The 16,125-nt window shown below is 43.4% G+C and overlaps 1 protein-coding gene across 1 annotated transcript; it reads left to right on the forward strand.

Moving 5' to 3' along the window:
• Positions 1-240: 240 nt before the first annotated feature.
• LOC309958955 (UDP-glucuronosyltransferase 3A1-like) lies at positions 241-15,365 on the forward strand (the record flags this gene model as incomplete). Its single annotated transcript, XM_082835064.1, is given in 5 exon segments — positions 241-361; positions 2,786-2,887; positions 8,273-8,387; positions 15,087-15,328; positions 15,331-15,365. Coding segments are annotated over 5 exon segments (588 nt in total). The 5' UTR covers positions 241-267.
• Positions 15,366-16,125: the final 760 nt, after the last annotated feature.

Here is a 16,125-nt window from a genome sequence, read left to right on the forward strand (position 1 = left end):
TGTGAACAGCACTGGATCAGCTGACTAACCCCTCCTTTCTGCTGCCAAGGTTAGGGAGGGTGAGGAGAGACTGTCTAATGGTTTCCTCACAGAGGGAGGAGGGGCCCAAGGGCGAGAGGGGACAAACAGAACGGAAGACAGACAGAACCACTCTCTTATTTCTCCCCAAGCCCTCAGCCAGCACCTTTCCTTCGCTGCCTGCGCATCAGGTCCCCTGTGCGGGGGCGGGGCAGGGGTCTCGGCCCCGCAGCTTCTACAGGAGCAAGGATGGCGGGGCAGCAGGCGCTGCTTCTAGTCGGATTCCTACTGCCTGGCCTCCTCCTCTCAGAGGCTGCCAAAATCCTAACTCTGTCCCTGGTGGGTAAGTGTTTGGCCAAAGATCCAGAGACAGGCAAACGGCGCTTGGTGAGAGAGTCGTGTGTTTTTCCAGTCTGGAGCAGGTTTGTTACCCTGGCCGGCGGATGAAAAGGGGGGAGCCATTTGTGCGGGTAGGAACGGGGCTGGGGCCAGAAGTTTGAGATCCAGCCCAGTGCAGGAGGCCCCCGGCCGCCTCCTCCAGGGCGCGGGCTGGACATTCAGAGGCGCACCCTAAACTTCTGGAGGACGCACAGCAGTTGCCGGTAAAGACTGGGGCTAACTAGCGGTTTGCAGTTCTCGGAGGCCAAGGAAAGGTGCTCCTGGGAGCAGCAGTAATAATTTTCTGAGGGTGCCCAGGAGCCAAGGTGGAGCAGGGAAGATACTACAGTGACAATTAGGAGAGTGGAGTGTTTCACCCCGAGGAATATATCAGGATACAGGGATAATCGTAGGATGGAGCTTCCCCAAGACTTTATTTTAACCCATAGTGGGCTCTCTTAGGTCACTTTTACATCACTGAGAATCGGGATCTTAGAGCTGCAAGGAACCGTAAATCATCAAATTAAGTCCCCACTAGGTTTTCCTGAGCAGGAAATGAAAGGTCAGGGAAGTGAGGTGCCGATGGCAGGAGCATACGGGACCTCCCTAATGGAACATACCAAATATTTACTCAGGATTTCCCATCCCCAAGATCATCCTCTCCAAGTGGGGAGTTTTAAAAATCACTTTATCTCTATTTGAAAGCTTTTTTTCTTTTTTCTTTTTTTTTTGGCCGCACTATACGGCATTCGGAACTTCCCCAACCAGGGGTGGAACCCATACCCCGCTGCAGTGGAAGGGCGGAGTCTTAACCACTAGACCACCAGGGAAGTCCTAAAATCTTTTTTTCCTGCTGACTGTTTGTAGTAATAATGCAAGAGAGCTTCCTCACCCCCTAAAAGTACACTGTTCCCCAGCCTCAGGCTCTGAGACGGAGCTGGTGCGGTTTGTGAGGGGCTGGACACCCAGAAGGCACTGGAGTCCCCAAGACCCTCCATGAGCGGATGAATGTGTAGTTGCCCTTCATCCTGCCCTTTCTCCTGGGTCTTGGGATTAAAATGTGGGCCAGAGGTGTGGGGAATTTGTATTTTATCATTTCCTGTTACGTCAGGCTGTACAATGCTGTGTATTAAAAAGGGTTTCCCTGGTGGCGCAGTGGTTGAGAGTCCGCCTGCCGATGCAGTGGACACGGGTTCGCGCCCCGGTCCGGGAAGATCCCACATGCCGCGGAGCGGCTGGGCCCGTGAGCCATGGCCGCTGAGCCTGCGCGTCCGGAGCCTGTGCTCCGCAACGGGAGAGGCCACAACAGTGAGAGGCCCGCGTACAGCAAAAAAAAAAAAAAAAAATTAAGAAGTAGCTGCACACTTTTTCTCCTGCACCACCCGGAGCAGGTTTGTTACCCTGGCGGGCGGACGAAGAGGGAGGAGCCATTTGTGCGGGTCGGTGGGGGGCAGGGTAGGTACTCCATCCCTCTAACCCCAGTCTCCAAACCCTTGCCATTTGCCATTAATTTCTCTCCTGATTTAGCTTTCTCTGCTGCTGAGACCCTTAGATTCAAGCAAAGTGCCTGTGTTGGTGCGGGTTCGAAGAGGAGACCTTAGTGAGATGGAGCCCCTCTCCCAAGGATTGAGCTTATGTTTCCTTAGGATCCCAGGATTGTCCTCGGATAGACGATGTCCCAGACACTCACGCATATAGGATCCTGCAGGCCCATCCCATGGACCCCACAGTTATCCTGCAAGTCTATCCCCAAGTCTTAATGGATGTGAAACATTCAGGCCCCAACTGAGAAACTTCCTGCCAAATATATTTGAACTGCAAGCATTTTGGCTCCAACTGATAGCTCCACGTCCTTCTGCTGGAATGGTTGCTTCTTGGACTCTTATTCAAGCACCCATATTTCTGGTTCCTACTCTTGCATACTTTCCAAAGAGAAGGATCCCAGAAATAGCTGTGATTGCTTGTCCATTAGGACCCCTTCACACTCACATGCACGGCACCATGCCACAATTTCCACCAGTGCAGTTATTTCTTTAGGACATGGTGTCTCCATAAGTCCCCGGCTGAAATGCAGTATGTACCTTAGGATCAGGAACTCCTTAGGGCCTAAGTCCCAAGAAGCTTATCACACTGACATGGAGGCCAGAGTTACAAGAGGAAATCTTTGATGGAGGTTTGCCACTTGTCAAGGAGCTGGGCCAGCAGGCTCTGGGTGAGTGGGCTAGGGCTTACTCAGAATGCGATGGGGAGACTGACTGATGACGCTCATTTCCTCTACTCCCTGGCAACTTTCTGCTTCCCTACCCCTCCTCTCCTGGATTTGTCAGCCCATCAATCTTAGAATCTCTACTCTCATCATTACAAAAATAAAGTTGTGCACTGTTCCTAGGTGGAAGCCATTTTCTACTGATGAATCGGGTCTCTCAGATTCTTCAAGATCATGGTCGTAATGTCACCATGCCTCTCCAGAGAGGAAATTTATTGCCACCAGTTATATTCCCCACTAATTCTTGATTGGGTGTATTCCAGGCAAGGAACAGCAATAGCAATGCCTTTTGCATAGAGGGTCTTTTCAAAGAGTTTCTTCAAATGTAACTGGACTGAAAGAATGAAAAGGGTGAGTGTGTGCATGTATGTGTTTGTGTGTGTGTCTATGTAAGGTGTAGGAAAACTTCCTGGCTCTTTGCACCAGGACTCCATGCTCTGTAGTTCTATGTTCTCCTCCTGTACCTGACTTCCAGTCCATCTCAAGCAACCCTCCACACATTATCACAGACCATTTTGGTAATGCTACTTTATAACTTGGCTTGAAAACCTGTTGAACAGATGTGTTATCCATGTATAAGATTTCTAATAGGTAAGGATCACTTTTTTCTATGGCATAGATGACTTCTCCTCTTATGGTATCTGAAATTTAAGGAAGTTTTCTCAGGAGGTCCCTTATTTACGCAACTAAGATCAGAATCTACCATTGAGATGATCTTGTTTTCTTGAAAATTAGTGACTGCCCGTGAGTTTGTGCCTACTGATGTAGGAAGTGCCTAAATCCAAAGAGTTTAGCTAGAATGAGCTCCTATATCTTAGCAACTCCTCTCTATTGACAGAAAAGGAAACAGCAGCCCTAAGAACTTGAACAATTTACTCAGGGTCACACGGCAGGTTATTAAGTGTGTTGGGTGGGTTTAGGACTTTAAGCTCTGGATTGCTCATTCTGAAGTATTGCTCAGGCTTTGATTTAAGAAAAAAATGCAGTATTAAGCGGACTCTTTGAAGAATAAAATTGTGAGAAATTATAAAACTTTGAAGGTGACTTCAGGCTTTGTAATTGTTCAGATTGTTTTAAAATAATTCTTTTTCTGTAGAAATTTCTTTCACGTTTTTTATTGTGATAAAATATACATTACATGAAATTGACCACTGTAACCATTTTTGTATAGAGTTTAGTGACTTTAAGTACATTCACACGGTTGTGCAACTATCTCTGCCATCCACCTCCAGAACTTTTTTATCATTACAAACTAGAACTCATTAAAAATAACTACTCATTACCCATTGCCCCAGCCCCTGGTAAACACTAGTCTACATTACTTCTCTAGTAATTTGACGATTCTAGATACCTTATATAGGTGGAATCATACAATATTTGTCTTTTGTTTCTTGCACATTTCACTTAGCATAATATCTTTTAGGCTCATTCCTGTTGGAGTATGTATCAGCATTTTCTTCCTTTTTAAGGCTGAATAACATTTTATTGAATGTATGTACCATATTTTATTTGTCTGTTCATTTGTTGATGGACATTTCTGTTGTTTCCACCTTTTGGATATGTTAGTAATGCTGCCATGAACATTGGTGTACAAATACCTGTTTGAGTCCCTACTTAAAACCATTCTAATCACCTTCTAGATTAAGTTCTATATGCTTCAATGAGCATCTTTTATATGCGTATCCTTTTGCACTTTCCTTGATAGCAGATCGATGAAATAGCTGTAGTGTATTAAGATCTAATTTTTAAAATTGTAATTTAATCTAATGAAAATTTTAAATTAATTTAAATTAAAATTTTAGATTAAAAAATACATTTGGCATGAACTTTGAGAAACTACTGAGCTTCTACCCCTTTAACAAATGTATGTACATCAAAATCTATAAACAATTCAGGGAGTTTTTAGATCCATTCAGTCTTATTCTTAGGTTCCAGGTTTAAGTGTCTAGGGTTTCTTTCAATATTCCCTAATCATGGGCATTCCTGAGGCTTTGAAACAGCATATTCATTCTTTTTTTTTTTTTTTTTTTTTTTGCGGTACGCGGGCGTCTCACTTTTGTGGCCTCTCCCGTTGCGGAGCACAGGCTCCGGATGCACAGGCTCAGCGGCCATGGCTCACGGGCCCCAGCCGCTCCGCAGCATGTGGGATCTTCCCGGACCGGGGCACGAACCGGTGTCCCCTGCATCGGCAGGCGGACCCTCAACCACTGCGCCACCAGGGAAGCCCCAGCATATTCATTCTTTACTTCATTAGAAGAGCTAGGCTAGGTGTCTGCAAATCAGGAAAATACATGATTAGGTTATTATTTCTGACCTGATGCTCATTTCAGTGTATGGAATATTTGAACCATATATTAACTATTAATTTGAACACACCCATCTTGCTTATTTATTAACAACTTTAGTGAAGAAATAACCTCAGTGGCACTGAAGAAACAAAGATCTCTAATAATCATAAGTTCCAATCATTATGTGGAATCACAATTGGGTTATTGATAGAGGCTGAAAGGATATTGAGGACATGATAGAAAAAGCCTAGATTGCCTTGAACACACTGTTAGTGGAAATGCAGACGTTAAAACTCTGCAAATGAGGACTGCCTCCAAGGGCAATGGCTGCCCTTGCCCTGTTCAGATGCAGGGCTGTGTCTGAGCCGCTTCGTTCCCCCAAAGTGCACACTCTCCTCGGCAATAGCAGCCTTCACTCTAGTGGGGACCGCACTGGAGCAGGAGCCTAGTGCGGGCCTGGTGTGCACTGGGCTGGTCCCAGGAAACCGGCCAGATCCCCAAGAGTTTCAATCTGCTTCCTCTGCTTTGTTCCTGGGAGTGAGCAGGCGTGTATACACACTCTTCATAAGCGAAGGCTTGGTTTCTTACAGCCCTCTGGTAAGTCCCACTGGTTTTCAAACCAGCTAAGGGGATTCATCGTCCCCGTGTGGGACCCCAGGGCATGATAACTTTTATGGAGAACAAAGAAGAACTCTGAAGATGAAGCAGTAAGCCCAGAGGTTAGAGCTTCAATCTCACAGGGCTGAGTTTCAAATTGCAGAGGATTGTTTCCAGTCCTTAGTAAGGAATTTTGACATCCAAATGGGCCAACAATATTAGTTGGCCCATTTGGATGTCAGAATTTCTTATGACCAGTGACTGATGCTTTCCTTCCACTTCGTTGCATTTAGATTAATAAAATCAGTAACCAGTGTCTTATACCTGCCCCACTGTTGTTTCTTGGAAGCAGAAAACTTGTTTCCTGATTTCATAGGTCCACAGATGGAGAGAAATTTTGCCTCTGGGTTGATCATACCCAGACTCTCACCCATACTTATTAAATTATTTGGATGTTATAATTTGGGACATTTGAGCCAATGATATTTAGATGAGATTTTGAACTATGAGTTGGTAGTGTAACGGTTTGAGACCTTTTGGGATGTTGAGATGGGGTGAATGCATTTTGCATGTGGGATGTACATGAGTGTTTGAGGTGCAGAGAGCAGAACATAATAGTAGGCAGATAATGCCCCCCTCCACAAAGATATCCATGTTCTAATTCTTGGAACCAGTGAATGTTCTACCTTACAAGGCAAAGGGACTTTGCAGATGTGATTGATATAAGGATCTTGAGATGGGGAGATTATCCTGGATTATCCAGGTGGAGTCAGTGTAATTACAAGAGTTCTTCTAAATGAAAGAAGATAACAGGAGAATAACAGAAGGAATGTGATGGTGGAAGGAAAAGTCAGAGTGATGTGATTGCCAATTGGAAGGAGGCTATAAGCCAAGGAATGCAGGCAGACACTAAAAGCTGGAAGAGGCAAGGAAACGATTGTCCCCTTGAGCCTCCAGAAGGAATGCAGGCCAGCCCACATCTTGCTTTTACTCACATAAGACCCATTTTGGACTTCTGATATCCAGAACTGTAAGATAATAAGCTTGTTTTTTTTTTTTTTTTTTTTGCCACTAAGTTTACAGTAAATCTTTGCAGCAACAATAGGAAACCCATGCAGCCATCATAGGTGGTCAGGTCGCTCCAGGAGGCAGGAGAGCAGGTTGCTAAAGGCAATTTTGAGGGGCACTAATTTCAGTGCCTATTGTATTGTGATTTGGACAGATTCTAGATGTTTTGTTATTTGGGACCGTATCCAAAGTGGGCTGATTTTCAAGCAATGAGCATACATGGACTTAAGTAAAACATATAAATGAGAAATATGTTGTCTCCAGAATGCAAAAAGAACTAAAAGATGTTGGACCCGTTGAAATATTATGGTGTCAATAGTTGTTTCTTGACAATGTCAGTGATAGAAAAACCTTAGACTGACCAAATCTTTCCCAGGAATTTCACTTAGGTACTGGGTCTTGAGCTTTGTGTAGGGACAGTGGCACATCCCTTCATGTGAACTACTTTGAGAATGTTTGTGCCCTGAGTGAGTGTGTGAAATGAATCTCCTTGGAGGAGGATGTCCTTAATGTAATTAATACCTATGCTCCTGGGGAAAGTTGGATGTGGTTAATATTTTGCCAACAAAGATTGTGGCCAATGGTAGACCTGTTGAAATGTCCCATTGGCAACCAGTTAGAGGTATACTGTGCCTCTTCCAAGGTGAAGGCAAACTGCAGTTGAGAGCCTGGTAAAATAGGTACTGAACAGAACATATTAGCCAAATCTATGACTGCCAAGTATTTTTTAGTAGATCCTTGGATAGAGTCAGTCATTTCACTGAGGTTGGATATGGGAGCTATAATGTGCGGGACCATGCAATGATCTGTTCCCGGTCACTATGCACAATTTGGTTGGACGTCATGACTGATGTAGGCACAAATGCATTAAGAAGAGTATGGAAGGTTTATTACTCAAATAATAAGGACTTTTTGAAAGAACAGGACAGGTTCCCAAGCCCCTGAAAAATGGCTGTCGAGAGTAGGGAGGGATGACTAGCTTGAAATTTTATTGTGGGCAGGGGGTTGGGATGCGGTGAGGGTTCCGCCTCATGGGCCTGACTTGCATGGTTTGAAACTCCCACTTAGGGCCACGGGAGGGAGCATGCAGGCTTTCTTACCAGTTTGCCCAGGTAATGCACAGAAGAGGGAATGAGAGATAGGGCTTGAAGCCTGCTAGCGGTCAAACATCAGCATCAAACATCAAACATCAAACTCATGGGTAATCGAGGAGAAGCCAAGTTGGTACGTAGAGGTGCAGAAGATTACTATTTTAATTAAGCCATTCAGTACTTTCTACGGAATCACAAACTATTTGGATATATCACTTTAAATAATGAAGTTGAATTTTTCTAAAGCAGAAAGAGCAGAGGCTCTGGAATCAACCTTGACAAATTATCTTAAACTAATTAACTTTATTTTCTCAGCAATAAAATGAGACAAATAGCTATACATTCAATTAAGGCTTTAAACGGAAGTTTCCATAATTTAAACTAAAAAGCATTCCTGAATCATTGTAAGGTTCTCAAGAAATACTTTCATATACAAGATTGAATAAGAAAGCAACCAAATGGAACAAAAACAATTCAAAAGACACAATCGAATGTTGGTATCATCATTCTAATGTTAATCCATGTTGTGTGACACATTTAACATTTAACCCATTGGTGTTTCTTAGGTTTTACAGAGGAGGAGAAATCATACAAAGTTATTAACTGGTTTCTACCTGAAGACGATAACAAAGAATTTAAGAAGTCTTTTCATTTCTTTATGGAAGAAACTTTTGAGGGCAGGTAATTTTTTAAATGATTTGAACTAAAGAGTCACAGTTTTGGTAATATAAGTGAATGGGTGGATGCTTGGACTGAGGATGTGATAAAGGGATGGTTGGATGGATGGAGAGGGGGAGGGAGAGAGGGATGAATGATGATGATAGTTGGGTAAACAAGTTATTTCACACCAAATCCTCCATTCCAGCCATTGGAGGCTTTCCCTTGCTCTGTCCTTTCTCTCTTCTACTATAAGCATGAAGGTATTCCTGTAGCAACTGGGAGGTAGTTTCTTCTGGGACTTCCTTGCAACACTTCACTTGCAATCTTTGTCTATAATCTCCCCAACACAGAAGGCATAGGTACCTCAACCTCTCACTGTTGGTAGGGAAATCAAAGACACCTTTCCATTTATTTTTTTCCTTTCTCCTCACATGTATTTTTTAATGGAGAAGACTTTTAAACAATGATTTTTTAGAAGTTGAGCTTCTGGCCATATAAAGTCCTTTTAAAATGCAATCAACCTTGTGCAAAATAAGACATGAAACTGACTCCTTTTGCTTCATCTGGAATGGAAAGGAACACATAACTCCTTACTCACAGACATAGAAGTGAAAAGACAGAAATCCATGCCTATCTGGATTAATTACAGAGGACTAGTCCCCTCTTTTCTTCCTGAAAATCTATTTACTAATAAAGGTACTGCTTAAATCTGACTATTTCCATAAAACCTCCTTTCCTCACTCAAACTGGAAGACCATAGTCCCTCTGGGATAGGTCTGACCTAACCTACTCATCTGATACTTAGTCTGTATCATCTTGCGACGTTATTTATACATTTTAAGTATATGCTTTGTCTATTCTCCCCTAATTTCATATTTTTGAGGACAGATATAGGTAACCATGCATTCTTGATATTTTTCTATTTGTTAGCTTAACTTTAACTATGATTAACAAATTATATTTTAGGAATTTTTACAGCATTACTGAAGTTATCCAAAAGTTTTAGTAACCACTCCTTTGTTATGTGAAATCTTTAAAACACAGCAGGGGATGATTTGAGACAATCACTTGCATTGCGTGACTTGAAGTTAACCCTGAAGATCAGGCAGAGAGATGTATATTGCTAATGACTTCTCAGCCTCTGTACAATCTCTACCTGGGGCACAATTGTGCAATGGTGGACAATTATAACTATGCCAGGGTACCGATTCTCTTGGTCCTCCATGCAGCCAGGAGGCCTCTGATGTCTCAAGCCCTTGCACTTATTACCTCTAGTATGTTAGAGTGCAGATGGATATCCTATTTCCCCATATGTTGTACAAACAGGAAACAGGGTCATAATCTATATAGGCAGTGATGGGAAAGCGTTGCAAGAAGATAGGTTCCTGGAATAATCCCGTAAGCAATGTCTTAATTACATGTCAGAAAGCTTTGCCGTTATCTTCTCTGTATACCTTAGCCTGCACTGAAGTGGAAAGGCTAATCATATGTTTCAGAACCAGGTTTCTTTTCCCTTTGTTTAACCTCTGGGCTAGCTGAGATTTTGTTCTAATATGATCAAATAATCCCTTGGGTGAGGAAATCTGTCATATGTGAATACACAGTAATTTTTAAAAAATAGCCTATATTGTCAGTATTTATGGGATTGTGTCATCAAGTGACTTGCACTGTTTTGCTAAGTAAACAAGAAAACCACTCATAAAAGTTCAGTATGTAAGTAAAGTTTAAGGAAAGTGTCGCAGAATTTATCAAGTAGAAAGAGATCTGTGAGGTCTGCTGTGGTCAAAGAAGCCTCCCAGAGCAGAAGCTCCATTGAGGGCAGTTCATTTTCTGTTAACATAATGCATCTGTGCCCATGGATTTCAGGAATGGAGAGTTCACAGATATATTTTCTAAGAACTGGCATAGAGAGTGCTGGGAATTTGGAGCAGTGAGGAAAGGGAGGGGGGACGAAGGGAACACTCTCAAGAGCAGAACATCTGCCCAGAGTGACTAAGGTACATATTTATGGACAGTGTAGAATAGGATGGCTGCTGTTGGGTGTGGTCTTACCTACCTGGAATATTTTCTTTGTATCCCAAGATTCTTTTTTTTTAATTGACGTATAGTTGATGTACAGTGTTTGAGGTATTCAGCAAAGTGATTCAGTTCAGTTATACATATATGTGTATATATATATATATATTCTTTTTCAGATTCTTTTCCATTATAGGTTATTACAAGATATTGAATATAGTTTCCTGTGCTATACAGTAGACCTCTGTTATCTATTTTATATATAGTAACATGTATCTGTTGATCCCAAATTTCCAATTTATCCCTTCCGCTGCTTTCCTCTTTGGTAACCATAAGTTTGTTTTCTATGTCTGTGAGTCTATTTCTGTTTTGTAAATAAGTTCATCTGTGTTATTTTTTAAGATTCCACATATAAGTGATATCATATGATATTTGTCTTTGTCTGACTTACTTCACTTAGTATGATAATCTCAAGGTCCATCCATGTTGCTGCAAATGACATTATTTCATTCTTTTTTATGGTGAAATAATAGTCCATTGTATATGTATAACACATCTTCTTTATCCATTCATCTGTCAGTGAACCAAGGTTCTTTTATGTATTGTGATATTAACACTTCCAATGAATATTTATCATTTATTTATTTTTCTTACAGAAGCACATTTGAACACGTTTTAGCTATTTTGGAGCAACTAGGGCTTCCGTGCAGTCATTTGCTAAGGAGAAATGATACTATGAATTCTTTAAAGAATGAGAACTTTCAGGCTTCCCTGGTGGCGCAGTGGTTGAGAGTCCGCCTGCCGATGCAAGGGACACGGGTTCGTGCCCTGGTCTGTGAGGATCCCACATGCCGCGGAGTGGCTGGGCCCGTGAGCCTGCGCATTCAGAGCCTGTGCTCCGCAACTGGAGAGGCCACAACAGTGAGAGGCCCGCGTACCGCAAAAAAAAGAATGAGAACTTTGACCTGGTGATAGTGGAAATTTTTGACTACTGGCCTTTCTTGCTTGCTGAGAAGCTTGGAAAGCCAGCCCCCTGTCTTATGTGCCAGTATTCTATTCCTTGTTAACTGACCACATGGACTAATGGGGCTGAGTAAAGAATTCCCTGATGTTCTTTTGCCCTTCATTCTTTTCTATCCCAGGCCTGATGTCTGCAGCCATCAAAGTCACAGTGACCTACTGCTTTTGGTCTTGAACAAGGTCACCACAAAATAATCCTAAACCATCTGTGAGCTCTGAGAACGCATACCAGGGGGCACATTGCCACTGTATTCAGTGCTTTATGTGCACATGTTCACCCATGTTCCCTTACACACTTACATACACACAGACACACACACATATCTTCCTTAGCTACTAAGGTGTGAGCAACTCATACATTCACGATACTGATGCCAATGTACCTGAGTGCCAAGCTGAGCAACCTCCTGGCCAGTTATTTGGCACACTGAGTCTCTGATACCAGAGAATTTTCTCACCCACAACAGGTTATCTCTGTGCCTAGTGCTGCTTCTTAGAGACCCCTCACTGCCATAGCCACTGACTGGATCAGAGGCTCATAACCAAGATTATGACAAAATAATCTGTAGAATTTTAAAAACATTCCTGTTTCCACATCTGCAAATGTATTTCTTTAAGTCTTGGACATGGGATATGATTCTCATTTCAAAGAAGAAACAAGGAGGTGCTTATGCACATCCCAGTTGGCCAACACAGGCTGAGATGAACTCTTCATTATCAACAATCACCTTAGTTATCTCTAAGTAAGCAAAGGCTAGCAAATACCGATGTGCAGAGTCCAGTCTTTGCTTTCAAGTGATTTCTCATATATTTAAAGAGAACAACACATACAGTGTAAGTTTTATGAGTGCTACATGAGTTGTGATGTCAATGAATGTGTCAGGGATTCAGAGAAGAGGGATATTATTTGGTGGGTGAGAAAAGTTTGCTCAAGGAAAGGAAGAGACAGAGAGAGACAGAGATAGACATAGGGAAACACAAAGAGAAAACAGATGAGAGAAGCAAAGAGACATGAGGGGATAGAGAGAAGGAATGGAATGATGGAATGGATAGATGGAATGATGGATGGATGGATGGATGGATGGGTGGGTGGATGGATGGATGGAGATATCAGCCTTGCTTAGCACTATTCTCTACAGAATTCCCTGGGTTCTGGCTGAGTCTTCCCTGGGTTCTGGCTGAGTCAAGGAGTCTCTATACAAAGGCAAGGCTTGGAATCCTTGGGTGTGTAGCAAGCAAAGTCATCTTCACAATGGCTCCAACACACTTTAAGTCCCATTGGTATTTTCTTCTGCCTTTTCTGCTTTCCTTGTTCTGAAACTTTTCATCCTGAAATGCTCTGCTGCCTTTGTTATTTGCAGCAGGGCACCCTCACGTCCACCTTTTTGTCACTCATGGTGGGATAAATAGTGTCATGGAGGCCATCCAACATGGCCTGCCCATGGTGGAGATTCCCCTCTTTGGAGACCAGCCTGAAAACCTACTCCGAGTAGATGCCAAAAATTTCGGTGTCTCCATCCAGTTAAAGCAGATCAAGCCTGAGACATTGGCTCTGAACATGAAGCAAGTCATAGAGGACAAGAGGTGTGCAGCTCTCTGGGCTTGTGGTTACTCACACTGAATGAAGATGTAAACCACAACGGGCACCGTGTGGGTCTTTTTTTCAATAAAACTGCAATTTCCAGGACGTGAAATAATATGTGTGTGATGCTAACAGCTGACTTATTTCCTATGAGAGGATGACTAGAACAGTTTAGGTTAGATGCTGAGAATGATTTTATACCTTCTAGTTGTGAGGAACCTGAACTACTGACACAGGGTGTCTTTGAGAGGTCTTCTACTTTGGAGGTGCTTATAGTAGAATTCCAACTGAGGCAGGAGGTTGCCTTTCTGTTCCCAATATCCCACACTGCTCCCCACCTCAGCCGTTTTGACTGTGCTGCTCCCTAGAAAACACGTTCCCTTCTCTTCACAGGGTTGGCTCCTTCATGACATCGAGGCCTCATCCCAATGCCACCTGCTCAGAGAGACCATCTTTCTCTGATAGTCCCAAAGCCTTTTCTCCTATCCACCCCAATTATAGCATATTATTTTTTTCTTAGCACGTCACAGGATCTGTAATTGCCCATTTCTTTATGTTTTAATATATTGGCTGTCCCCCACACTAGAAAGTAGAAAGTAAGCTCACCCAGGACAACAGCGCATGTCTCCTGTTTTCTGCTATGTTCCCAGGGTTCAGCACAGGGCTTGCCACAAAGTAAGTTTGAATGGATTCCTGTTAAGTGAGTAAATACAAAGGGGCCCATTGACCTCTTAAGAAATTTTCCAACCAGCACAGTAATCTCATGTGAAGAGGAAAAATATATTTTCTTTCTTATAATGAAGAAGGACTAAAAAACTTAGAGCTTCAAGGGCACAAACCCGAATCATATCTCAAGACTTAGCATTACTGCACAACGTTGTGGCACATAGGAGACCTGCAAGTAATTCTTGTTAGGTGACCGAATAATAACCACATTGCACGTGACTCCTAACCCCAGAAAAGTTGTTAAGCTCTGGGGGTCAGATAACCCAGAAACTTTATGCATATTTGGTATCTCACTTGTTTAAAATATTCATTTTCTGATGAATGGCTTCATAACTTTCACTGGATTTTCAAAGACCTAAACCCCAAATGTGCAGGATCCACTGGCCCTGTGATGGAGTCATCTGGGCTGGGCTGGTCCACAGACATTGGACATCACATAATTCATGTGCCTTTATGTGAAATGTGGAGATCCTTGTCATAAAGTTTAAGGATTTCAAGAGGGTGACAGCAGAGAATTAAATCAAGCACAGGCCCATTTAAGGGTGGGGCCCTGTGCAAATATGCAGGCTAATAGCCCATGAAGCCAGTGCTGGTCAACATGATGCTTTGAAGGAGCAGGAAAACACAGATGTCTTCCTGGGCTACAGTCCCCAGAGTCACATTTGTTATCTAGCCCAGACACCAGCACAAAGTAGATGCTCAATAAATATAATGGTTTCCTGTAGTATATCTTAAGCCTCCTTGGGGTAGAGATTAGTCCTTACAGACTTAGTCACTTTTTTTATAGTTTAGCACTTCCAGCACCAAGCATGGATCTTTGCATGCAAATATCAGTTTGAACTTTATTTTTAAAAATTTCTTATTTATTTATTTATTTTTGCTGTGTTGGGTCTTCGTTTCGGTGCGAGGGCTTTCTCTAGTTGTGGCAAGCGGGGGCAACTCTTCATCGCAGTGCACGGGCCTCTCACTATCGCGGCCTCTCTTGTTGTGGAGCACAGGCTCCAGACGCGCAGGCTCAGTAGTTGTGGCTCACGGGCCTAGTTGCTCCACGGTATGTGGGATCCTCCCAGACCAGGGCTCGAACCCATGTCCCCTGCATTAGCAGGCGGATTCTCAACCACTGCACCACCAGGGAAGCCCAGTTTGGACTTTTTAAAGGGACCCAACTAGACCATAGCAAGGCCAAGCCAACAACTTTTCCTTGAAAGGGAATCTTTCGTGCATAATTTGGAAAATGTGTGTGTGTGTGTGTGTGTGTGTGTGTGTGTGTGTGTGAGTGAGAGAGAGAGCGAGAGAGAGAGAGAGAGAGAGAGATGCAAGGTCTCTAAGACTTCTGAGACCACTTGAGTAACACCTCCATCTGTCTCTGCCAATAGGCAGAAATCTGCCATGGTCGACACCAGCATCACGAAGCGCTCCCACCCCCTGACCCCCAGCCAGCGGCTGGTGGGCTGGATCAACCACATCTTGCAGACAGCGGGTGCGGCTCACCTCAAGCCCCACGCCTTCCAGCAGCCGTGGTGGCATGAGCAGTACCTGCTGGACCTCTTCTCGTTCCGGCTGGCGGTCACCCTGGGCACCGCGTGGCTGTGTGGGCAGCTGCTGGGCCTGGTGGCCAGGTGCTGTGTGGGACCAGGAAGCTAAAGAAGGCCTGAGGCCAAGTGGAGCCTTGGAAGGTGGTGTGTTTGGGCAGAGTCAGCATTTCTTGGCATCTCCCACCAGTTTTGTCAACCCTCATTCTCCACATCCTATCCACTTGCTATTTTGCTACAAATTCCTGCTCACTGGCTTCTTCCCATTGTTGACTTAAAAAAATATATGCACAACGTGAGAGTTGTGAGTTAAGTTTTATTTGGGGCAGAATGAGGACTGTATCCTGGGAGACAGCATTTCAGATAACTCTGAGAAACTGTTCCGAGGCAGCGAGGGGAGGTGCCAGGATATTTAGGAGTTTTGCAACAAAGAGCAGGTAATTGGGAACATCAGAAGATTGTTGTTAAATAAAGAAAACCGGATATCTCGTTAAGGAATTTACCACTTTTTCTGTGTATGGGAAGATGCAAGAGTCTGGGCTCACCGAAATCATTCCTTTGATAATGCACCTTAGCTGTCTGGGGCCTGTATTTTTACATCCTGAGTTTCCTCAGGCCTCACTGCAGGGAGTGGCTGCAGTCTGAGGACTGCTAGATGGCAGGTATTTTCAGCCCTGAGTTTCCTCAGGCCTCACCAGCTCACCGTGGAGGGCTGCAATCATTGGTGACTGTGACATCCTTTGTTTATTGATATGGCAGGAAATAGTCCATGTATAAATACTCCATTCCATTTATAAATAGTCCATTTATCACCATGATTAGAATACTTTACTGAGCCCTTGTGGCCTTCTTTATTTTCAGTCAGCAAAGGCTGTTCTGTGAT

The sequence above is a fragment of the Leucopleurus acutus genome (assembly GCF_964270905.1).
Source record: "Leucopleurus acutus genome assembly, chromosome: 3".
In the NCBI taxonomy this organism is placed as follows: Eukaryota; Metazoa; Chordata; class Mammalia; order Artiodactyla; family Delphinidae; genus Leucopleurus; species Leucopleurus acutus.